This window comes from Culex quinquefasciatus, chromosome 3 (genome assembly GCF_015732765.1).
Source record: "Culex quinquefasciatus strain JHB chromosome 3, VPISU_Cqui_1.0_pri_paternal, whole genome shotgun sequence".
Taxonomy (NCBI): Eukaryota; Metazoa; Arthropoda; class Insecta; order Diptera; family Culicidae; genus Culex; species Culex quinquefasciatus.
Window position 1 is genome coordinate 100,438,581 of NC_051863.1, and position 26,831 is coordinate 100,465,411.

The 26,831-nt window shown below is 38.7% G+C and overlaps 1 protein-coding gene and 1 pseudogene across 2 annotated transcripts in view; one reads left to right on the forward strand and one right to left on the reverse strand.

Moving 5' to 3' along the window:
- LOC119770762 overlaps positions 1–26,831 on the reverse strand; it is a 99,352-nt gene that overhangs the window by 58,230 nt on the left and 14,291 nt on the right. For both annotated transcript variants that reach the window (XM_038266237.1, XM_038266238.1), the window contains exon 3: positions 13,614–16,762. In XM_038266237.1, the coding sequence (XP_038122165.1) occupies positions 13,614–16,725 (3,112 nt within the window). In that variant the 5' untranslated portion in view covers positions 16,726–16,762. The remainder of the gene's footprint in view (positions 1–13,613; positions 16,763–26,831) is intronic.
- Positions 1–26,831, forward strand: part of LOC119769153 — a 65,980-nt pseudogene that overhangs the window by 21,072 nt on the left and 18,077 nt on the right.

Here is a 26,831-nt window from a genome sequence, read left to right on the forward strand (position 1 = left end):
GAATGCTGTTTTCGTGGGGAATTGCTGTATATACTTTCAAAATGTACTGTGCTTATCAGATAACAACAAAAAACATATTTTAATCAATTATTCTTGTAATGCATAGATGTATAGATTCCAATCTGACTACTTTCTCAAAGGGTTCCAGCTCAGGCGAAACATTTTTCAAACTACCACCGCAGAGGTCTGTCAGGCTCCAACACGGAGGAGACAATATCCTAACCATAAATTCTTTCAAAACGTATCTTGCTTATCTAAAATCAGCTGAAAGATTTTTTAATGTTTTATTTTTAAATATTTTGTTTTATTTTTCTCGTAATGTAAAATGTGTTCAAAGCTACTTTGATATATTCAGTAGATTGTTCACAGAAACTTAATTTTTTTTTAATCACGATCTTTACGATCCCTGTCAATAATTTCTTTTCTTATTTAAAATTTTAACTTTTTCTTTGCTGATAAACTCCTGTTATGTAATTTGATAAAATTTGGTTTCATAATTAAGTACAATCGATTGAAGAACCCCAAAGTTTCCTTAATTTATTTCAAAATAATGTTTCTCCTTATTGAATTTTGATATATTTACTTTACTAAAATTCTGAAAGTTTTGTTTTTTTTTTATCTCAATAAAATGATACAGTGTTAAAATATAATTTCTATCGAAATTAATGAATGATTTTGAACTATTTTGATACAAATAACAGATATTGCATTGAAAAATAAAAATAAATATAAATATTTCCTATTTTTTTTTAAAATAATGTTTTTTTTTCGTTGCTCAAATTGTCACTCATACTTCTCAATTCAAAATTAATATTTAAATATTTGTATTATTTTCTCATGTGACGCAACTCTCTCACACTTTAAATTATATTTTAAGCATTTCTGATGATTAATCATTCCTTGATTTATTATTAAAAATTGCATCAAATTAATTATTAAGTGAATTATTTTTCCTTTTTTAACTAATAATGTATTGTTCATGTTAACGATTACTTAAATTTTTACCTTCCTGTGAAATAATGTTGGGTTTCAAGCAACTTTTGTATCACAGCTGAGTAAATCGATTAAAGTAACAATTAACCATAACAACTATCAATATGGAATACTTAATCATTAACGTCTTTCAATTTAGAGGTTTATATTTCAAGAGAGGACAACTCCAGTGTTAGTTATAGTGACAAACGTTTTAATCCTATTCGATGAATTTGAAATCATCTTTTTTTCAGGCAGTTTACAGAAATAACGCCAAAATACATATTGCTTTATCTGTGGATACCAAAAAGTGCTCACTATCACATTTAAATTTATTTATTCATTTTCTTAGGTCAATTTATTTTGTGATGTTAAAGACGGTCCTTAATTGAATGAAAAGATTTGCTGAACAATATATTTTTAAAATCCATAAGGCTCCTTCTGCGAAGTTATTTAAAAAAAATCATCACAAAAGTCTGTCGGGTTCCTTTATCGAGGAGATTGTTAACTGATGCTTTCGCAAAGAACTCCAGCACAGATTATTAATATTTTTTTTTATCTGATGATGTCAGAGGTCTGTCAGGCTCTAACACAGAGAAGACTTTTTTTCTGACTACCATCGCAGAGGTCTGTCAGGCTCCAACACAGAGGAGACTTCTTTCTGACTACCATCGCAGAGGTCTGTCAGGCTCCAACACAGAGGAGACTTTTTTCTGACTACCATCGCAGAGGTCTGTCAGGCTCCAACACAGAGGAGACTTTTTTCTGACTACCATCGCAGAGGTCTGTCAGGCTCCAACACAGAGGAGACTTTTTTTCTGACTACCATCGCAGAGGTCTGTCAGCCTCCAACACAGAAGAGACTTCAAAATTAACTATGACTAATCAATTATAACGGCAAAAAACGTTGCTCAAATCAAATTTCAAAGCAAAACATTGTTTGTCAATTTCTGCATAAATCTATAAAATTTTCATTAGAATTTTAAAACGATAGTTTTCAATTTCCACAGCATCAAGCAACAATCTAATATTGCATCAAATTCACAGTAAAAATTTATCGTCAATAATAACAACAATCAAATCTTCATTCAAATGAGAACTAAAAATTTTTCATTAACCATAAAATTAATAATCAAATTTTGCATCAACTTCAAAACAAAACATTGGTCATCAATTACCATATAAACAATCAAATATTGCGTCAAATTTAAAACTCAAAATTGCCCATCATAAAACAACAATCAAATATTGCATGAAATGTAAAACCGAATAAAAATACCGTTCTATAATAACAATACTCAAATTCAGAAAACAAATTTTGGCCTTCGATTGCCACAACAAAAAGCAAATCTATCATCATATTCAAAATAATAACTGGTTTTCGATTACCACAATATCAATCAAACCTCGTATCTTACTCGAAACAAAATATTAGTTTTCATTTATCGCAAAAATAAGCAAATTTGTCATCTTATCATAACAAAACATTGGTCTTTAATTCATGAGGGAATTCAAATCAAATCTTTCAATCAAAATTAAACCTGTAAATTTTGTAATTTGTGATTTTGTTGGACTTTGCATTAAGTCATTGCCACAACAAGCATATCTTTCATTAAATTTAAAACAAAACTTTCAAGAAGCAAATATTTATCTTATTCAAAAATAAACATTGGTCTTCAATTACCAAAGTAACCAGAATCCAATCCAAAATAAAAAAATAAAAATAATGATCATGATCATCAATAATAACAACAATCCATAACAATCAAATTTTGCATCAAATTCAAAACAAAACATTGGTCGTCAATTATAATAACAACAATAAAATTCAAACAACAAATTTGATTTCAATTACCAAAACAATAACTAAATTAAAAACAAATTATCTACCTTCAATCGCAAACTAATCCTCCATCAGATTCAAAACGAAATATTGATTTTCAATTTCCACAATCTTGTCAAATCTTTTGTCAAATTATAAAACAACAATCAAATCTAAAGCAAAAATGTGATTGTAAAAAAACAATCAAATTTTGAGCAAATTATTTGCCTTCAAATTCCACCATAAACTTAGAATAAAACATTGGTTTTCAATTATCACAACGAAAAGCCAAATTTACTACTTCAAAACAAAACATTCGTTCCCAATATCACAACAACAAGCAAATCATTCATTAAATTTAAGACCGTCAATTATCGCAGATAGTTTTATGCCTTTTATCAATTTCAAATAACAAGTTCAAGCAAAAATCTACCTGTTTCAAAACACAGGGAAAACAACAAAGCGAAACTTTGGACCTGCATCCTGGCAGGTAAACAAAACTGTTAGATTTCACAACACAACAATTCAAGCAAAACAAATGATCTTTCATGAATCAAAAGGTTCGACTTACCGGACTGTGCCATTGTAGTGATCGGGGACTTTCTTTTATAATAAAAACACAGATATTTTGCAATTAACAAACAACACGTCTTATTCCACAGAAATTAACCACAAAACTGATTTGACAATCTTCATTCTCTCTTTCGCCGGCCGCGCGCATCTCGTTGTTTTCTCGCTCGTTGTTCTCTCTCGCAGCTCGCTAGCGCGCTCTCGCACTCAATCCACAATTAGCTAACAAGGCAATATTCATGAAGGTGCGCACTTTTTGTTGCGCTCTTAACTCTTATTTATGAATTATATCAATCTTATAATAAATACTCATTTAATAATTTATTACATATTCAATCCTGCAACCCATAATCCCTACAAGGGCCAAACTCCCAAGGCCACGACGCGACACAATTTTTCAATGAACTCCAGAATCTTCTAGCACTTTCTCGCGGATTCTCGCGCGTCGATTCTCAAACCGATCTCCCCCACGAACACCACACGACTGAGGGCCAAACTCCCAAGGCCACGACGCGACACAATTTTTCAATGAATTCCAGAATCTTCTAGCAATTTCTCGCGGATTCTCGCGCGTCGATTCTCCAACCGATCTCCCCCACGAACACCACACGACTGAGGGCCAAACTCCCAAGGCCACGACGCGACACAATTTTTCAATGAATTCCAGAATCTTCTAGCAATTTCTCGCGGATTCTCGCGCGTCGATTCTCCAACCGATCTCCCCCACGAACACCACACGACTGAGGGCCAAACTCCCAAAGCCACGACGCGACACAATTTTTCAATGAATTCCAGAATCTTCTAGCAATTTCTCGCGGATTCTCGCGCGTCATTCTCCAACCGATTTCCCACACGAACACCACACGACTGAGGGCCAAACTCCCAAGGCCACGACGCGATATAATTTTTCAATAAATTCCAGAATCTTCCAGCACTTTCTCGCGGATTCTCGCGCGTCGATTCTCCAACCGATCTCCCTCACGAACACCACACGACTGAGGGCCAAACTCCCAAGGCCACGACGCGATATAATTTTTCAATAAATTCCAGAATCTTCTAGCACTTTCTCGCGGATTCTCGCGCGTCGATTCTCCAACCGATCTCCCCTACGAACACCACACGACTGAGTGCCAAACTCCCAAGGCCACGACGCGACACAATTTTTCAATAAATTGCAAAGATGTGTAATTTTATGTCATAAACTACTCTTCAGAACATAGTAGTCCGCTAAAATGCTAACATTTTGAGTTATCACAAAAAAAGTGCTTTTTGGGTCATTTTTGCAAAAATGGCGTATGTCTCGAGTAGATTAAGAACTACAAATTTGGCGCCTTCGACAAACCTTCATGAAATTTTCTCCTCTACAACTTTGCCGAAGACACCAAAGCCCTACAACGTCATCCAACAAAGTTAGTTTTTGTTTGACACCCTGGAAGGTCGTCACCCTGTATGTCAATAACTTCAAAAGATAGCCCTTATCAAGTACAACCACTCTTCCCAAGACACTATTTGGCTAGGACGTCAAATAAAGAAGTAATCAATTTATTCCACTTAATGTTGCCATTCCGAACACTGTGCAATGGCCACTCCGGGTGTGGCCAATCCTGTCAAAATGGCAATTTTCATTACCAGTATCAAAAACCCTGAATTTTGATACCCATATTGCCCAAATTTGTATGGTTCGATAAATGTCCCCGGTAGAACCTTCCCCAGGGCCATGGCCACTCCGGGTGTGGCCAATATCCTACCAGTTTGATCCCAACCCCATTGCCCCAAATCATTCTGGTTTTCGAGTGACCGTCCTAACAATCTTCGTTAGAACAAAATTCCTCCCAAGTTGGTGCACAACTTGTGTCTTTCAATGTGTACATGTGTGTGTGAGCAATAAAATTACCACCGTGGATCCGTCTCTGCCAGAGGCTCGGTCAAAAGTAAAATTGTTCAGAGGCTAAGTGCTAGCTTAAATAGGTCGCATGAAATGTGGCAACAGTGGTGCAACATTCTCGCGTGACAGTTCCAAGAAAGCAGGAGACGAGGCAAAATTTGCACCATGTTGCCGGGGACATTTATCGAACCATACAAATTTGGGCAATGTGGGTATCAAAATTCATGGTTTTTGATACTGGTAATGAAAATTGTCATTTTGACAGGATTGGCCACACCCGGAGTGACCATTGTCCTGAGGGAGGTTCTACCGGGGGGACATTTATCGAACCATACGACTTGGGCCAATATAGGTATCAACATTCATGGTTTTTGATGCTGGTAATGAAAATGGCCATTTTTACAGGATTAGTATCAAAAGTGCGTGTGTGGCCGAATGGTTACGCTGTCCGCTTTGTAAGCGGATGATTCTGGGTTCGATTCCCATCTGCTCCAACCTTCCATCGGATGAGGAAGTAAAATGTCGGTCCCGGCCTTGGTTGTTAGACCGTTAAGTCATTCCAGGTGTAGGAGTCGTCTCCATGCCATAAGTACAAACAACACACCAAACCAAGCCTACTCCGGTGGAATCGCTGGCGGCGGTTGGACTCGCAATCCAAAGGTCGTCAGTTCAAACACTGGAGTGGGAGGTTCCTTGGAGTAAATAGAGGTTTGGGTGCTCTCCCCATTCAAGCCTTCGGACTCCTAGGTTCGAGCAGAAACTTGCAATAGAGACCACAAAAGACCCGGGGGTCGTTAATGCGGATGGTTTGATTTTTGATCAAAATTCATGCTTTTTGAAACTGGTAATGAAAATGGCCATTTTAACTGGATTGACCACACCCGGAGTGGCCAGTACCCTGGGGAAGGTTCTACCGGGGGGACATGAATCGAACCATACGACTTGGGGCAATATGGGTACCAAAATTCATGGTTTTTGATGCTGGTAATGAAAATGGCAATTTTTACAGGATTAGTATCAAAATTCATGGTTTTTGAAACTGGTTATGAAAATGGCCATTTTGACCGGATTGGCCACACCCGGAGTGGCCATTGCCCTTGGGAAGGTTCTACCGGGGGGACATTTATCGAACCATACGACTTGGGGCAATATGGGTATCAAAATTCATGGTTTTTGAAACTTGTAATGAAAATGGCCATTTTGACCGGATTGGCCACACCCGGAGTGGCCATTGCCTTGGAGGAAGGTCCTACCGGGGGGACATTTACCGAACTATACGACTTGGGGTAATATGGGTATCAAAATTGCCCCAAGTCGTATGGTTCGATTAATGTCCCCCCCGGTAGAACCTTCTCCAGGGCATTGACCACTCCGGGTGTGGCCATTTTCATTACCAGTTTCAAAAACCATGAATTTTGATACCCATATTGCCCCAAGTCGTATGGTTCGATTCATGTCCCCCCGGTAGAACCATCCCCAGGGCACTGGCCACTCCGGGTGTGGCCAATCCGGTCAAAATGGCCATTTTCATTACCAGTTTCAAAAACCATGAATTTTGATACTCATATTGCCCCAAGTCGTATGGTTCGATTCATGTCCCTCCGGTAGAACCTTCCCCAGGGCACTGGCCACTCCGGGTGTGGTCAATCCGGTCAAAATGGCCATTTTCATTACCAGTTTCTAAAATCATGAATTTTGATACCCATATTGCCCCAAGTCGTATGGTTCGATTAATGTCCCCCCGGTAGAACCTTCCCCAGGGCACTGGCCACTCCGGGTGTGGCCAATCCGGTCAGAATGGCCATTTTCATTACCAGTTTCAAAAACCATGAATTTTGATACCCATATTGCCCCAAGTCGTATGGTTCGATTAATGTCCCCCCGGTTTTTTGCCTCCTCTCCTGCTTTCGTGGAACTGTCACGCGAGAATGTTGCACCACTGTTGCCACATTTCATGCGAACTATTTAAGCTAGCACTTAGCCTCAGAAAATTTCAGTGCCTATCGTGGTTTCATCAAAGACGGATCAACGGTGGTAGTTTTATTGCTCACACACACACACACACACACACACACACACACACACACACACACACACACACACACACACACACACACACACACACACACACACACACACACACACACACACACACACACACACACACACACACACACACACACACACACACACACACACACACACACACACGGAAGAAAAAAGGGAAGCAGAACGAGGACACCCAAAAACCCAAGTTTCGCAGGGAGCGTAACAAAGGCGAGGCTTTGGTGGTCGAGGTGAAGGAAGGTGTTTCGTACGCAGACCTCCTCCGGAAAGTACGAACCGATCCGGAACTCAAGGAGCTTGGCGAGAACGTGGTTAAAACCAGGCGCACCCAAACCGGAGCGATGCTTTTTGAGCTGAAGAAGGATCCCGCGGTCAAGAGCTCAGCTTTTAAGTCCCTCGTCGAGAAAGCCGTAGGCTACGAGTCGAAGGTAAGAGCGCTATCACCGGAGACAACGATCGAGTGCAGGAACTTGGACGAGATCACGACGGAGGAAGAGCTAGAAGATGCGCTGATCGTTCTTCTGGATGACCGTACGACACCGATGGCAATCCGGTTGAGGAAAGCCTACGGCGGCACGCAAATTGCGTCGATCCGACTATCGACGCCTTCGGCGTCTAAGCTGCTGGAAACCGGCAAGGTCAAAGTAGGGTGGTCGGTGTGCCCACTGAGGCCTGTTCCTCGAGTGACCCAGCAGATGACGAGGTGTTTCCGCTGTATGGGCTTCGGCCACCAGGCGAGAAATTGCGACGGTCCCGATCGAACCAACAGTTGCAGAAGGTGTGGTAGAGAAGGCCACATGGCAAGAGACTGCAAAAATCAGCCGAAGTGCGTGCTCTGTAAAGAAGGCGACGGCAATAGCCATGCGACGGGTGGCTTTAATTGCCCGGTGTACAAGAAGCTGGCCTCGGGCAAAAGTAATGGAGGTGTCCCAGGTGAACCTCAATCACTGCGACACTGCACAGCAACTGCTGTGGCAGTCGACCGCGGAGACGGGGTGTGACGTGGCAATTATTGCAGAACCGTACCGAGTTCCACACGACAACGGAAACTGGGCCGCGGATACAGCAAGAATGGCGGCGATACACGTGATGGGGCGGTACCCCATACAGGAAGTGGTCTCGAGGGCGTTTGAAGGATTCGTGATCGCCAAAGTAAACGGAACCTTCTTCTGTAGCTGCTATGCTCCCCAAGATGGACCTTGGAGCAGTTTCAGCAGATGCTGGATAGTCTGACCGATGAACTGATCGGACGAAGCCCGATCGTTATCGGAGGTGACTTCAACGCGTGGGCGGTCGAGTGGGGTAGCAGATGCACCAATGCTAGGGGCATAGCCTAATGGAAGCTCTGGCAAAGCTAGACGTTAGGCTGGCGAATCGCGGAACCAGCAGTACCTTCCGCAAAGACGGTCGTGAGTCCATTATCGACGTTACGTTCTGTAGCCCGCGACTGGCGGCCGACATGAACTGGAGGGTGAGTGAGGACTATACCCATAGCGATCACCAAGCGATCCGGTACAGCATCGGGAGACGAGCCCCTGTACCAGATAGGAGCAGCCGGTCCTACGGAAGGAAATGGAAGCTGCAGTACTTCGACGAGGGTCTCTTCGTGGAAGCGCTCCATTGGTGTGATGGTCCCCAAGACTTGAGTGCCGACGTGCTAACAGCACAACTGGTGACAGCATGCGACACAACCATGCCGCGGAGACTGGAGCCAAGGAACTGTCGTCGTCCAGCCTACTGGTGGAATGAAGAACTCGGTACCCTTCGGGCAAGTTGCCTCAGCGCCAGAAGACGAGTCCAGAGAGCAAGATCCGAAGCAACTAGAGAGGAGTGCAGAGAGGAGTACCGGTCTGCAAAGGCCGCGCTCAAGAAAGCGATCAAATGCAGCAAGACAAACTGCTTCAAGGAGTTATGCCAAGACGCTGATGCAAACCCTTGGGGAGCGCATATCGTGTAGCGATGGCGAAGATCAGAGGCCCATCGATGGTGGCTGAAACGTGTCCCGACAAGCTGAAGGTCATTGTGGAAGGGCTCTTCCCAAGACATGACCCAACGACATGGCCTCCTACACCGTACAACGACGAAGGGGTAGCAACGCCGAAGGTCATCTGATCACCAACGAGGAACTTGTGGCAGTAGCGAAGAGATTGAAGGTGAAGAAAGCTCCCGGTCCGGATGGAATCCCGAATTTCGCCCTGAAATCGGCGGTTCTAGCATTCCCGGACAGGTTTCGAACAGTCCTGCAGGAATGCCTGGACGAAGGACACTTCCCCGACCCGTGGAAGATTCAAAAGCTCGTGTTGCTGCCGAAGCCAGGCAAACCACCGGGGGACCCATCATCGTATAGGCCTATATGTTTGCTGGACACCCTCGGAAAGCTTCTGGAACGGATCATCCTTAACCGGCTGACCAAGTACACGGAGAGCGAGCATGGCTTAGCAGCGAGGCAGTTCGGCTTCCGTAAAGGGAGATCCACGGTGGACGCCATCCGGAAAGTGGTCGAGAAAGCCGACGAAGCGCGGAGGAAAAACGCAGGGGAACCGTTGCTGCGCAATAGTCACGATTGACGTCAAGAACGCGTTCAACAGTGCGAGCTGGGCGGCCATAGCAGCAGCGCTGCACAAAATGAAGGTGCCTGACTATTTGTGCATGATCTTGAAGAGCTACTTCGAGAACCGCGTGCTGGTCTACGACACTGCCGATGGACAAAAAACCGTTGTTGTTACCGCGGGAGTTCCACAGGGATCCATTCTGGGTTCAGCACTGTGGAATGGAATGTATGACGGAGTGTTGACACTGGGACTACCCAACGGCGTAGAGATTGTGGGCTTTGCAGACGACATAGTGCTGACGGTAACCGGCGAAAATGTCGAGGAGGTCGAAGTGCTGGCTATGGAGGCAATCGCAATGATCGAGAACTGGATGCTCGAGGTGAAGCTGCGGATCGCTCACCACAAGACGGAGATGGTGCTGGTTAGTAACCACAAGAAGGTGCAGCAGGCCCAAATTCACGTTGGAGAACACGTCGTGCACTCGAAGAGAGCGCTCAAGTACCTCGGGGTGATGGTGGATGACCGGCTGAACTTCAACAGCCACGTCGATTACGCCTGCGAGAAGGCGGCTAAGGCGATCATGGCACTGTCGAGGATGATGCCGAACAACGCTGGACCCAGGAGCAGTAGGCGCCGCCTCTTGGCAAGTGTCGCGACGTCCATACTTAGGTACGGCGGACCGGTATGGTGGACGGCGCTGGGGACGAAGCGAAATCGAGCGCTGCTCGACAGAACGCAGAGACTGATGGCCATGCGGGTTGCAAGCGCGTACAGGACCATTTCGTCGGAAGCAGTTGGCGTCATAGCCGGAATGATCCCCATCGGCATCACACTGGAGGAGGACACCGTGCGCTACACCCGGAGAGGCACGAGAGGTATCCGGGAAGCTGCGAGAGCCGAATCGCTGGCAAGGTGGCAACGTGAGTGGGACACCACGGAGAAAGGCAGATGGACGCATCGGCTTATCCCGTCCGTATCCACGTGGGTGAGCAGAAGGCATGGAGAGGTCACCTTCCACCTCACACAGTTCCTGTCGGGCCATGGCTGCTTCAGGAAGTACCTGCACAGGTTTGGACATGCAGAGTCTCCTCTCTGTCCGGACTGCGTCGATTGCGAGGAAACACCGGAGCACGTGGTGTTCGCCTGCCCTCGCTTCGAGGCAGCGCGAAGCGAAATGCTGGCCATTATCGGAGCGGACACTAGCCCGGATAATGTGGTGCGAAGAATGTGCAGCGACATCGCCAAGTGGAATCCGGTCGTCGGAGCGGTGACGCAGATCACTTCGGCTCTCCAGCGGAAATGGAGAGACGATCAGAGGAGGAACGACTAGGAGCCTAGTCGAAAACCCACGAGTGTGGCTGTGAAGGAGAGCACGTTATGATGGTCGGCTCTACCAAATCGGTACACGTCTCGATGGTCACAGGAGTCGAGAACCCACGAGTGTGGCTGTGAAGGAGAGCACGTTATGACGGTTGGCTCTACCAAATCGGTACACGTCTCGATGGTCCAAGGAGAGGGCTGCATATGACTAGCCGATCAAAAGCAACGCGATTCTTGGGCGCGGTTAAACCCTCGCATGGACTCATATGTATGTAGGACAGGAAATGGTTCTAGCACCCGGCATGGATCCTGTAAGTAGACTAGTGCAGAAAATGCAACGCCTCCCCCCGAAGTTATACCGAAAGGTGGTCCCGGGGGGACAAGGGCACGGCGTTCAAGGACTGGTTTAGTGGGTCGGGAAAACTCTTTTTTTGTTTTCCCAACCCCACACTACCTGAGGAATGAATTCTCAGGTGTCTGGTAGCAGATTCCGACCTTGTAAAAAAAAAAAAAAAAAAAAAAAAAACACACACACACACACACACACACACACACACACACACACACACACACACACACGCGCGCACACATTGAAAGACACAGTTTGTGCACTAAATTGGGAGGAATTCTGTTCTAATGAAGATTGTTAGGACGTTCACCGAAAAACCAGAATGATTTAAGGCAATGGGGTTGGGACCACATTTATAGGCTATTGGCCACACCCGGAGTGGCCAGTGCCCTGGGGAAGGTTCTACCGGCGGGACATTAATCGAACCATACGACTTGGGGCAATATGGGTATCAAAATTCATGGTTTTTGAAACTGGTATGAAAATTGCCATTTTGACCGGATTGGCCACACCCGGAGTAGCCAGTGCCCTCGGGATGTTTCTACCGGGGGGACATTAATCGAACCATACGACTAGGGGCAATATGGGTATCAAAATTCATGGTTTTGATACTGGACATGAAAATTACCATTTTGATTATGGTGGTCACAACCTAGAGTGGCCGCACAGACAAACAGACGGGACACTCGAGTGCCGAACCATCGTCCTTCAAAAACGGCTATTTCAAATGCAATTTTGTTTCGGCATCCACTCACCCGGCAATGATGGCGCTGCTGTCGTGACAACTCGCCCGTCTTTTCTCAGTGTGTGTGATGCGTGGTTTTTTTTAGTTTTTAGGTTGAGCGTGAGCACGTGTGAGGCAGCAAATGAAAACAAAAAAAATATAATGAAATTCAGAAAATCCAACGGTAATCCACTATCCAGACTTTGCGGGTCAAATTTGGGGAAGTTTCGGCCAGAGTCAGATGAGCGTCTGACTAGCGAGGGCATACCCTTTACCCCACTATTAACCAGATAGGCTGGATCCTGTGGTGGAGTCATCTCCTTCGGAGCAACCTGCTTATCCTTCGCGGACTGCTGCTCAGATTGCTGCTGCTGGTCGTCCTTTTGGCATTTTGACGATGTTGCGTCGATCGTGAGCGCCACTCTTCGCGATTTTTTTCGTCTCATTCGGCCCATTTGGTTTTGTTGGCTGGCAACATAATTGCGCCGTGGACACGCTACCTGCAGGTGTTTCCAAACGCCTATCGTGGGGATCAATTCCGTTAGTTTTGAATTGGATTTTCCTATTCCGGTGGCCACTACTAGTGTTTTCGTGACCGGGATATCTTGTTGATGATGGTGTCAGGTGTAATGGTTCATGTTTTCGGTGGAGGAGGAATCTTAGACGGAACATGCAAGCAACGGGGAGGACCAGTGGTGTGGTTTCTGTCATTGTGTTTGCATCGCTGCAGGTGCTGCCACATGATTTGCCTCACGAGGTTCTGCCATCGGAAACGGAACCGACCCACCGTCATTTTCGGCCGTCGGTCTTGATTTATTTATTTTGATTTTGTTACTGATGATCAGCAACAACAACATTATTTCGAATCAGCTGCTAATGTTTACAATCGTTAAGGCTTGATTGTCTCACGCATACACTGACATGACACATGACAGTAATGGGTTTGTATTGGTGTGTTTGGGCTGAGCTTCGGCATAAGCTCACCAGGCAGCGCTAACGTCGCCGTGATTTGGAGATTTGATGAAGGACGATGGATTTCAAAAATAATTTGTATGGAGAGTCACGTCTGTTTGTCTATGGTGGCCGGTTCCCTCTGGGAGGTCCTCCCGGGGGGACATTTTCCGAACCATACTTGTTTTGGCAATATTTTCGTGTTTTCGCAATTTATTTTCACAGAGGTGCCAAAGATTGAAAACATTTATTTGAAATGAATTATTAAGGATTAAATAAATAGGCAATGATTTGAAAATATAAAATAAAATAATTTTTTAGGAGTTTTGTACAAAGTTCTTTGTTATATTGGTCATGTAGAACATAACCACCTGCACCTTTTTTTAGTAGGTTATACTCACCACTACATGAATCATCAATATCTCGATTATGTGAGATACGCAGATTTTTTACGTTGCTCACTTCTTGCTGACAACAGCATAAAGCTCTAGAACGAGCAATATTGTGAATGCTATCAGAGCTGAGAAATTTTCTTCGTGAAGAATGTTGTGCACAGCTTAATGATAAGTGGGATTCGTTAGTTGCATTAGAATCTACTCTTCCACAATAATTCGATTGGTTATTGTTAGAAGCTACTTGATGTTCGTCTTCTTCCAACATCAGACCATCGTTTTGCGTATGGTATGTGACCATGCTATTTAAGCTACAGTTTGACCCGGGAAGGTTGCAGTTGGAAACTGATAACGCAGGATTTTGTTCGTTGAACAAAGTCAAGCTTGTATTCGAATTTCTTCTCTCGATAAGTCCTTTCTTCAACGGGCGATTGTTGGGTTGATTATGAATATTTAGAGAGTTGTGACTGTTGTATCGGTTCAGACTGTTGGTAGAACCTTGCAAGTTCAATACAAGGCTTGTGTTGGAACCACGCCGCTGCAAAAGGTTTTTTTTTGTTTTTACGTTTAGAGGTCGCTGTTGATGGCTTGACTGTTGATCTGACTGATGATGGTTTAGATTACTTGAAGAACTGACCAAGTTATGATAAGATCCTTTATGGTTTCCCAAGCTAAAATTAGATGCTGAAAGCCCTTTATTCAAAGTTGAGGATGCTTCTAAGTTTAATGTTAGACTGTGGTTTGAGCCTCTTCTTTGTAGAATACTGGATCTGTTCTTGTTGGGATTGTCTATTGATATCGTCTTCAGCTGTCTATCAGTGAAACTACTGGAAAAAACTTGTCTTGATCTCAAATTTGTGACACTTTGATCATTCGATAATATTCGAATGCTCGATGATAAACTTTCAGCTTCGGTAACCATTTGATTGTTATATACGCAGGTCTTTTCATCAAAACTGCAAAGCCTATGCTTAAACCCGCTTAGTAAATACCGATCCGATGATGGGCTGTTGGAGACGACAGAACAGTTGTCATTGATATTTCCGTTCTGTTTGGATTTGCCAAAAACCAGCTGTTGCTGATGTGGTAACCTATGGAACTGTCGTTTCGGTGTAGTTGGAACCGATAGTGAAGAAACGCGAATTGACGTCGTAGAAGATTTGCTTGAAAGCTCTTGTTCTTCTTTTTCGGATCCATACAACGTCTGATTTGTTGTAGGTAAAAGATAATTCAGATATTGTTCTGAATCGAGGGAGTTGGCTTTCTCGCGTGTCAGGTTCAAGGTGGGTGTCTTTGGTTGGAGCCTCTGAGAGAACTGATTTGGATGTTTTTCAGTGTAAGCTGCACCACGGTTCAATTTAACTCTACCCTCGGTGTCTTCTTCGTCATCGTAATCATAGTATTCGAAAAAGAAATCATTTAGTCTGTACTCTTCATCAACCGGTAATGTCTTATCTTTATCATTTAAATTCAATTTTAGATTCAAGATATTTCGTTGCTTTCTGCAGGATGCAGAACTGCTACTAGCAGCCATTTCAGTTGGCTGCGACTGGTTTTCTGCAGATGAATAATGCGCCTGGTTTGCTGCTCTTTCTACCAACTCCTCCACGGGAATACCAGAAGACAGGTTTTCTTCTACTAATCGGGCTCCTTCCGAGTCTAGAGAAATAGACTTCAGCCGGGCTCGCCTTGATGCTCGATCACTTAGACAGGCACTATTTTGAGCAAGATGATTCGATTGTTCAGTTATCTCATGAATATTGTTGAACGTCGTCTGATCTACCTGTTGTACCAGATAATTTGACGCATCATTTTGCTTAAGATGTTTTGGCGAAATGCAAGGATAAATAAGAGATATTCTTTTCGAGGGTTTTTCATCATATTGAATAGAAGGAGGAGTGAAGGTGTCCACATCAGGAAAACGGTAATATGAATTTGCGGTCTTTGAACCGATTCCAACAATTTTCTGGTTATCAGATGATTTTTCAGATTTATATTCATTCACCAGTTTAGGTGAAAACGTGAACTGTTGACTGACTTCACAAGCACTGTTAAAACTTCCCATGATAGTGTTCGGTGTAATGTTAACAGCTGACGAAATTACAGATGACGAAATGGATGACGGTGTTGGAGGTGGTATAAAGGTAAAGGAAGACGACGTATCTGAATTATTTGAAGAATCTTTATCACATTCATAGCTAATCTCTGAGTGCTTTTCAAAATTATCTTCTAACTTTTGATCTAACATTTGTTCTCTTGAATGCATTTCATTTTTTATTGAGGCTAAGGTTTGATCGGAATCTTTTGCTCTTATTTCCTCGACCTCAGCATCTACATGTTTGTTTTTACGGAGTTTTAAACGAGAAAATGAACATTCCCCATCTTTTTCACCAACATTTACTATGATCACATTTTCCGTTTTTATTATTTGTTTTCGAGTTTTTTTATTTATTTTTTTCTCTTGGCAATTCTGTTTGATCGTCTGTTGTGAAGTCTCTAATTGACGCATATTCATATGACGACTTGTTATTTTGTCTCGAGCTATATCATTTTCTGCAGTCAATGTATCCTCGACTAGTAAATCATGTGATTCTGTATCTGTAATGGTTATTTGTAAACATGTATTCACTTTAGATGCTTCCCGAAGCTTGTCTTTATTTTCATCCATCTTTGTAAAATGTTCTTTAATGTTACTTGTCTTCGTCGATATTTCTCTTCTACGCCAAATGTTATTTCTAAGCCAAATAATTATCCACACTACTGCTATGAGAACACCAACAAATGTGAAAGTTGCTGCAAATAATGTGTAAAATGTATCTTCCGGCCACGACTTAATGATTTTTACACTATTATGTTCATGAACGTTCTCAGATGCAGGATTTCTAATGTGATGATATATATTTGATTGATAAGAATGATGTTCTGGATATTCCGAATATTGAACTGATTGTAGCAATGATTCTGGATGACTATTCACATTACTTGAATGTTTTCTGAAACTATTGCTTTGACTACGAAAAGAAATCAGTAAAAGTGGTATCCCATTCTGTATGCGATTCTGCGTAGCAAAGGAAGATGAAGATAATATGCTGCTATCTGGTACATCACGTAATTCCATCATTAAATTAACATTTATTCACGGTTTCTGGATCACATTTCTAAAAAAGAATACAGCAAAAATAGTTTGATTACTAGATTTTTAAATTAGAGCAAACCTTGTGGCCTTAAATTTAAAAATTGTCAACGTCTCCCCGATTAATTGATTTGAAAATCCATTTTAAATCATTTGCGGTCGTACAAAGGGCCATTATACTCAGAAAAATTAGCTTTATCGTTGTGAACAATAATATCTCAAATTTAGGCTTAATTTCAGGAGCCAATTTGCGATCAAAAGCTCCATAATTCCGGCAGATGGCGCAAAGCATCGAAGAATGACGATTCAAATTTTCGCTGTTCGGTTACTGTTCAAAACACATTGAACTTCTTTCCATAATTTTGACCACCAAATTCATGATCTGCACCCATAGTGCAGTTTCTTGAATTCTGCTGCTGGACTCAACCAGCTGATCGTCGTCGGACTAGGCAATCAAACGTCAAAATTACCCCCCACTAGAGGTCGCTCAAACTTGGGGTGATGTTTTCATTATAACCTACAGCGAGTAAATTGGTTTGAAATTTGAAATTCCGCAGTAACAGTTCAATAGGGCGTATCTGCGTTTGTAAACAAGCAGTCTATCCCTGTCTTACTTGACGTGAACTGTCACTTAAGCAAAAGGGATAGACTGCTTGTTTACAAACGCAGATTCGCCCTATTGAAATGTTACTACGGAATTGTTTTATTTCATCATAAAATCGACATTAATAGCAAATTATACCATTTTCAGGTAAGAAATGAATAGCTTAATTGATATAAACGAAAATATTTTTGTGATTGCCGATTTAACCTGTTCATTATCTGATTCAAAATAAGGGAATGTTTTAATCAACCAAAACCTAACTAATCAATTGAGAATGTAGATTATTCAAGTGGACAAATATTTTTAAAAGTCACTTCTACCATAAAAACAAAGATCTGCTTGAAAAATGATAATTGGATTGATTTTCAAAATTAGCAATCTAACCTCATTCTCGCATTTTCAACCCGGATCTCAGAATTTTCAATGAAAAAGGCAACTTAGCAAACACGCAGAAAAATAAGGCATATTTGAATCAACAAAACGTTTTGTTGATTTGAAAATCATAATTTTTGTTTTTGTTGTTAAGTTAAATTAAGTTCAATTAAGTTGAATTTAGTAAAATTTAGTTAAGTTTAGTAAAATTTAGTAACATTTAGTAAAATTTAGCAAAATTTGTTTAAATATAGTGAAATTTAGTTAAATTTTGTTGAATTAAGTTAATTTAGTTAAATTTAGTACAATTTAGTAAAATTTAGCAAAATGTAGTAAAATTTAGTAAAATTTAGTAGATTTAGTAAAATTTAGTAAAATTTAGTAAAATTTAGTAAAATTTAGTAAAATTTAGTAAAATTTAGTAAAATTTAGTAAAATTTAGTAAAATTTAGTAAAATTCAGTAAAATTTAGTAAAATTTAGTAAAATTTAGTAAAATTTAGTAAAATTTAGTTAAATTTAGCAAAACTTAGTAAAATTTAGTAAAATTTAGTAGATTTCGTAAAATTTAGTTAAATTTAGTAAAATTTAGTTAAATTTAGTAAAATTTAGTAAAATTTAGTAAAATTTAGTAAAATTTAGTAAAATTTAGTAAAATTTAGTAAAATTTAGTAAAGTTTAGTAAAATTTAGTAAAATTTAGTAATATTTAGTAAAATTTAGTAAATTTAAGTAAAATCTAGTAAAATTTAATAAAATGTAGTAAAATGTAGTAAAATTTAGTTAAATTTAGTTAAATTTAGTTAAATTTAGTTAAATTTAGTTAAATTTAGCTAAATTTAGTAATAGTAAAATTTAATTAAATTTAGTTGAAATTTGTAAATTTGTAAATTTGTTTAGTTAAATTTAGCTAAATTTTGTTCAATAGTTCAGTTTAGTTAAATTTCGGTAAATTAAATTAAATTGATTTCAGTAAATATCAGTTAAAATAAGTTAAATTCAGTTAAACTAAGATAAATTTTGTTAAATTTAGTAAAATTTTTAGTAAGAATCAGTTGACTTTAAATTTAGTAAGAATCAGTTGACTTTAAATTTAGTTAAATTCAGTTAAACTAAGTTAAATTTAGATAAATTAAATTAAATTTCACTAAATTAAACTCAACAAAGTTAAATTGGGTTTCCTAAGTAAAGTTGAATATAATGAATTTAGTTAAATTAAGTTAAAATAAGATATGAGTTCAATATAGTGAATTTAGTTATATCAAAACATATTTAAATAAATTATGTTGAATTAAAGTAACATTGTGTTAAATAAAGTTATATAAACTTAAATAAAGTTAATTATAGTTAAATAAAGTTATATACAGTTAAATAAAAATAAATAAATTAAAATTATGTTAAATATTGCTAAATTTAGTAAAATTTAGGTAAACTAAGTAAAATTACGTTAAATTAAGTTGAATTAGTTTATATAAAGTTGAAATAAATTATTTCAGAAACATTTACTTGAATTTAGCTAAATAAAGTTAAATTTAGTTAAATTTATTTAAATTAAGAAAAATTAAAAAGCTGAATTTCACTAAATTTAATTAAATTTAATTGAAAATGGTTGAATTTAGCGAAATGTAGATGAATTAGTTAAATCTGTAAAATAAAGTTACATTTAGTTATTTTAAGTAAATTTTCGTTAAATTGAGTTAAATGTAGTGAAATTAAGTTGAATTAAGTAAAATTAAGTTAAATTTAGAGAAATTAAGCTAAATTGAGTAAATTTTAGTTGAATTGAACTAAATTTAGTTAAATTAAGTATAATTAAGTTGAATAAAGTTAAATTATGCTAAATTTATCTTTATTTGAGTAAAATTCAGTAAAATGAAGTAAAATTATGTTAAGTTTTGTCAATTTGATTTTATGTATGTAAAATTTAGCTATATTTTGCTAAATTTGTAAAATATAGAAATATTTAGTAAATATTAGTAAAATTTTACTAAATTTTAAAAAATATAACTGAAACTAACTACATTTAACTCATTGCAACTAAATTTTACTCATTGTAACTAAATTTAACATAGTGTAAATAACTGTAACGAAATTTAAAAAAAACACGTTTTGCAAAATTTAATTACATTTCACTATAAATTGAATTCAAAATAAATTAAAATCAATTTGACTAAATATAAATCAATTTAACTAATTTTTAATCAAATAAACTAATTTAAGATAAATTAAACAAATTTTAGATCAATTAAACTGATTCTTATTAAGCATAAATCAATTTACTTATACAAAATTTCACATATATTTTACTAAAATTAACTACATTCAACTGAAATAAAATCAATTGTAAAACATTTTAATCATTAATTTCTAAATTTAACTAACTCTAACTGAAGTTAACTTAATTTAAATAAATTTCACTTATTGTTAACTAAATCTTACTACTAAAATTAACTAAAATCAAATTACTAATGTTAACTTTATTAAACTAAATTTAACCCTGTTTAATTAAATTGAACAAAATTTAGTACATTTCAGCTATTTGTTTTTTTTTCTAAATTTAACTAAATTTTACATACTTAGCTGAATTTAGCTTTAGTTTACTAAATTTAACTACTTTTTACCTAGTTAAACTTACGTGAACTAAATTGAACCTAGTTTTTTTTTTTTAATTTCTACCAAATTTTACTTTATTTAACTTAATATACTTGTTTCTACAATTTTTTTCTTTGTTTATTTAAATTAAACTAAATTTAACATAATTTACCTAAATTTAACCAAACTTTACTTAATTAAACTTATTTCAACTAAATTTAAGTTAATTAAACTTAATATAAGTTTATTTAACTTTATTTACCTAAATTTTACTAAATTAACCTGAATTAAACTAAATTTAACTTAAATAAACTAAATTTACCTTAATTTTACTATTTTTTATAAATTTAAATTAACTTAACTTCGTTTAACCTAGTTTAACTTTTTTTTAACTTCAACTAAATTTCACTTAATTTACCTAAATTTAACTTAATATAACATAGATAAGTGCAGTGCTTCTGGGGACGCGCAGTCCTGTTTTTTCGCGATAATTTTCGTCTCTTTTGTGTCGTTATTTGTGTGCATGGGGTGATTGGTCATAATAATTGAATAATGCCTTCATAAGTGCAGTGCTTCTGGGGACGCGCAGTCCTGTTTTTCGCGATAATTTTTGTCTCTTTTGATGATAATAAATCATAATAATTGAATAATGCCTTCATAAGTGCAGTGCTTCTGGGGACGCGCAGTCCTGTTTTTTCGCGATAATTTTCGTCTCTTTTGTGTCGTTATTTGTGTGCATGGGGTGATTGGTCATAATAATTGAATAATGCCTTCATAAGTGCAGTGCTTCTGGGGACGCGCAGTCCTGTTTTTTCGCGATAATTTTTGTCTCTTTTGTGTCGTTATTTGTGTGCATGGGGTGATTGGTCATAATAATTCAATAATGCCTTCATAAGTGCAGTGCTTCTGGGGACGCGCAGTCCTGTTTTTTCGCGATAATTTTTGTCTCTTTTGTGTCGTTATTTGTGTGCATGGGGTGATTGGTCATAATAATTGAATAATGCCTTCATAAGTGCAGTGCTTCTGGGGACGCGCAGTCCTGTTTTTTCGCGATAATTTCGTCTCTTTTGTGTCGTTATTTGTGTGCATGGGATGATTGGTCATAATAATTGAATAATGCCTTCATAAGTGCAGTGCTTCTGGGGACGCGCAGTCCTGTTTTTTCGCGATAATTTTCGTCTCTTTTGTGTCGTTATTTGTGTGCATGGGGTGATTGGTCATAATAATTCAATAATGCCTTCATAAGTGCAGTGCTTCTGGGGACGCGCAGTCCTGTTTTTTCGCGATAATTTCGTCTCTTTTGTGTCGTTATTTGTGTGCATGGGGTGATTGGTCATAATAATTGAATAATGCCTTCATAAGTGCAGTGCTTCTGGGGACGCGCAGTCCTGTTTTTTCGCGATAATTTTCGTCTCTTTTGTGTCGTTATTTGTGTGCATGGGGTGATTGGTCATAATAATTCAATAATGCCTTCATAAGTGCAGTGCTTCTGGGGACGCGCAGTCCTGTTTTTTCGCGATAATTTCGTTTCTTTTGTGTCGTTATTTGTGTGCATGGGGTGATTGGTCATAATAATTGAATAATGCCTTCATAAGTGCAGTGCTTCTGGGGACGCGCAGTCCTGTTTTTTCGCGATAATTTTCGTCTCTTTTGTGTCGTTATTTGTGTGCATGGGGTGATTGGTCATAATAATTGAACAATGCCTTCATAAGTGCAGTGCTTCTGGGGACGCGCAGTCCTGTTTTTTCGCGATAATTTTCGTCTCTTTTGTGTCGTTATTTGTGTGCATGGGGTGATTGGTCATAATAATTGAATAATGCATTCATAAGTGCAGTGCTTCTGGGGACGCGCAGTCCTGTTTTTTCGCGATAATTTTTGTCTCTTTTGTGTCGTTATTTGTGTGCATGGGGTGATTGGTCATAATAATTGAATAATGCCTTCATAAGTGCAGTGCTTCTGGGGACGCGCAGTCCGGTTTTTTCGCGATAATTTTCGTCGTAAATGATCGTAAAAATTTATTCCAACTTTCAGTTTTAGTATTAACTCATCAAACTATCGATTTTATGAAGAGTAAAGCGTCATTTATTTACTATTTTTGAAATTTGCTCGCGTTATCTAAATTGTAAAAACAGTAAAATTATACTGATAAGTCCAGCCCATAGCACTACTGCTCGGCTGGCACGCGTTCGATAAAAATAAACCATTTTAAATAATCAATTATCTATCTTTCCGCAGTCGGCTGCCTAAGATTTAAAAAAATTCAACCGATAAACAAAATGCTCATGGTCACATCACTGCCACTCGTAAATCCTGACCTCATACCCATCTACTAACCCCCTCAAAACTCATGTGATACTTTGTCGGAGAAGCAGTCGATTGGGCGGTCTCTATCACTCAAGTATCGGACTAACAATCCCATCCACTTCCCCGTGACCCTACCACTGGTCGTGGCCGGCGCCGGTATTGATCAGCATGATGGGGGCCTTTGAGAAGTTGCGAAGCGAGGAAAGATAGCACCCACTCATCTTCCACGGCTCGTGGATGTAACTTCTGGAGGTCCTGGTCAATAACGGAGTAGCAACTGCGGGTGGGCACCTATGCTTATGCTTATGCTAAATTTAACTTAATATAACATAATCTAACTGATTTTTACTTAATTTTGCAGAATTGAATTTTGAAAATTTTGTTTAATTTGGTAAAATATTATTTAATTTGTAAAATTGATTTAAACTTAGTTAATTTTGTTTACATTTAGTTAATTTGATTTCAATTTTGTTAAATGTAGTTAAATTTGTTAAATGTAGTTAAATTTAGTTAAATGTGTGAATACAAAGAGACGAGTTGTTCCTTTTAATTCCGCTATATATTTTTAATATCTTGACTGATACGTGTTTCGTCTACTACTTGCAGACTTCATCAGTGTTCTGTTCTCGACTGAAGGTTCATCGCTGGTGTATCCGTATTTGTAGTTACTGTAGGTACTACCTCCTTGTTCTTCTTTGGTGCCTGTATAGGTAACAGCTTAACCTTCGGGAAGTCGCATGTTTTCGCGTTGAGTAGGCAGGCAACAAACGTTTACTCAACAAGGATTCAGGTAACGGCTCAATGTGGCTGTTTAAGCTGTTAATTGTCTTTAATGTCTCTTAGACAATTTTTATAGCAAATTTTCTGAACTCTTCAAAACATTTTTTTTAGAAATGGTCACTCATGGTCACTATTTTTAAAAATTCAAAAACTGCAAATATTTCGCTAAAATCAAACTTTCGGTGGCTATATCTTGAAAACAAAGCACTTTATCAAAAAATCTGTAAAGTACTTTTCGATTGCAAATTCAATTTTGCATTAAAAAATAATGTAAATCTTGTTTTTGCATGAAACTTCGATTTTTTCCAAAAATCACTATTTGTTCAAAAAATCATAACTCGGCGGCAGATTTTTTGACCATGTTTCTCTATGGCTCAAAAGTTGCGGATTTTTGTCCCCTAAAACATATCAAAGAATCTCGAAAATCAAAAAATACGTATTTTGGGAAATTGAGTTTTAGTCAAAAAAGAAGATAAAAAAAACTGCAATTTTTTTCCGTGTACCTATTTTTTTCTCAAAAGTCCTCAACAATACCTACAACTTTGCCGAAGACACCAAATTGATCAGAAAATTCACTCAAAAGTTACAGCTGTTTGAATATTTACATACCATTTTTGTATGGACAGCAGCCAAAATTGTATGGAGACTTGTATGGATGAACCAATCACACAAAATAGCTTATTTGGTCATAGAGAAGGCCCCCACAAAGTTAGAGCCAAATCAAAAAATACAAATAAAATCCATTTCCGGTTTTGGTCGAGAATTGCTCATATTGGTTTGTGTGTGTATGAGAGTGTGAATGAGTTTAATTTGTTCTTTTTTTCCATATTTAGCTCAATAAATATTTAAATCCGCGTAAAATCTACAGAATTCGGTCAATAAATCTAAATCATATCTCATAAAAAACAATCGAGTCCGTTTTGCGATGCTTGTCCGTCGGGTCGCATGTTTTTTTCGCGTCGTTCGTCGTCGGTTAGTTTTTCGGGGGCTTGCGTACGTGTGTGTGCGAAGGTGCGACTGGCTCTGGTTGTCACGATAACAGTTGAGGCAGTCCGATTTGTGGTGACCTGTATGTTTATGTTTGATGTGGTTTTTTTCTACTTAGTTAGATTGAAAAAATCAAATATCGCGATCGTCTTTCTTGTTAGTCATGTATTTGATACACATCACAGCCGGGTTTCTTTGTGTTATGATTCGCGATTGTTTCATGGGAAGATTCGTTCATAATTGCGTTTGCAAAATATAAATTATATTCGACCATTCGTTTCCCGCGAAAAAACCTTTTAGCTCGTAAAGCACGGTGACAATTATTGTTTCAACGCGATTGTTCAAGTCCTTCAGATAACTCATAACTCATCAGTAATTAATTGGTCGCTCATCTTATAATAATTTAAAAGTATAAATAGTCTCAGGTCAACTCTACGTAAATATGTTACGCTGAGTATAATATTTCACCTTTTAATTACACATAATTTTGATTCTATCTTTTCACAGCCGGCTGTCTAAGATTGAATTATTTATGCTAAACTCAACAGCAAATAAACGGGAATAGTCTCATCCGCATCATCCGATTGTTTGCCTTGATAACCTTGATAATAATACACCACCATATTAAACGAAATTTATTGATTATTGGGTCACATCATCATCTTCTATGATGAATCCTGGCCATTACCCTTTCCCACTAACAAAATCCCAAGTAGAAGTAGTTTTCCGGCACACGCGGGGGTGTGGATATCGTATAGAACCCACCCTTGGTAGCAACCTGTGCAAACTAACATTCCCGTCCCAATCCCTCCGAGATCTACAAACTGACATGGCGGGCGCCGTTGGTGGCCAATGACTGTTACCTATTTGTTCCAGATCTAGTTTTGATGATCTTGATGTTTTATCTTTTCTGCGCATTCATACATGCTGTTGATAAGGGAAACACCATTAGATCGTTAAAGCGTATGATCGTTGAATTGATAGGATATTACGGTCCTGTTCAGCAACGGAGAAGGACAACCATGGGTAATCTCTCATGCTCATGCTTAAATTTATTCAGATTTAGTTAAATTGATTAAAATATTTTTAATTTGTTGAATTTAGTTATTTCTAGTTAAATTTGCATAAATTTAATTTAATTGAATTATGTTAAATTTAGTTTAAATTAAGTAAAATAATTTAAAATGATTACCTGAATCAGTTTCAGTTTTTTAATTTTCGTAAATTGTATCACTCAAAATCGCAAAAGTTAAAGAAATTAACTTAATTCTTTTAGTAAAATTATTCAGTTAAATTATCAAAATTTTGGTATTTTTTATGTTCAATTAAAATTTAGTTAAGTTTAGTTAAAATTTCTTAACAAATGGTGTCCTGTTTTGATGTTGTAAAAACATGATGTTGCTTATTTATATTTTTGAACTTCTGATATTTTTGGGTTTTTATTTTTGTTGATTTTTTAATCTATGTATTTTTATATTTTTCATTGCAGTCGAGAATATTAATATTATAGTTGTTTAGTGTTTTTGTTAAATTGTATATTCGTAGCTGTGATTTTTTGTATTTTGTATCTTTTAATGTATTTATATAATTGGGAATTTCTACATCATTAAAACAATATTTAGTATTGATGGAAACTTTATGTCGTAAAAGAAATACTGAAGGAACGAAACACAGTATAGAATCGGTAAAAAAATGTTTTGGGGGGACATTCAAATAAAATTTAAAAAAAATTTACATTGAACTTTGAGTAGTAAAATAAAAGCTACTTTCCTGCAGATGAAGCAGAACAAAAAGGGTGCAAGAAGTCTCTCTCGGAAGAAGAAATGGGACAAAATGCGGAACACTCTAGCAAATCAACGCTGGTCAGTTGAGGTTCCCGCTGACGGTACTCTTGCCGAAGCGACCTCGGCCGGACCCGGCGGCGTGACGTCCCTGAAGTTGTGAGTGGTTGCATCTGTTGCCTCGAGTTGGTCAGCTCAGTCGCGGTTGATACGACGGGAACAATTAGTTGGCCATCGACGGCTGCGGTGGCGGCGCAGAGAACTGTTTCCCTCCGGCGGCCGTTTGGCTCAGCGCCGACAAACTGCGCTGGATGTTGGGGCAGGCGGACGGGATAAACTGCTGCACGGCCGGGTTGGCGGCGACCGGTTCAACGGCCTACTCGTACAACATCTTGCGGAGCAGCTCGTTCTGCATGATGCTCTGGGTGTGAATCTACAGCTCTTGCGGGGTCGGAATGTGCGACTGGTGTTGCTTTGTGCTGCTGGTTCTGGGCCAGTAGTTAGTTGCCTGCTCGATTTCGCACGGAAAGGGGATCGATCGCCAAACCAGCGACCGAATTTTGCTGGGTTGGTTTTGCTGATATCAGCGAAATTTTTCTCTAAACCAGCGAAATTTTTCGCTGAAAAAGGTGGCTGCGCGAAATCAAATCCAGCAACTTGGTTTCGCTGGTTTGTT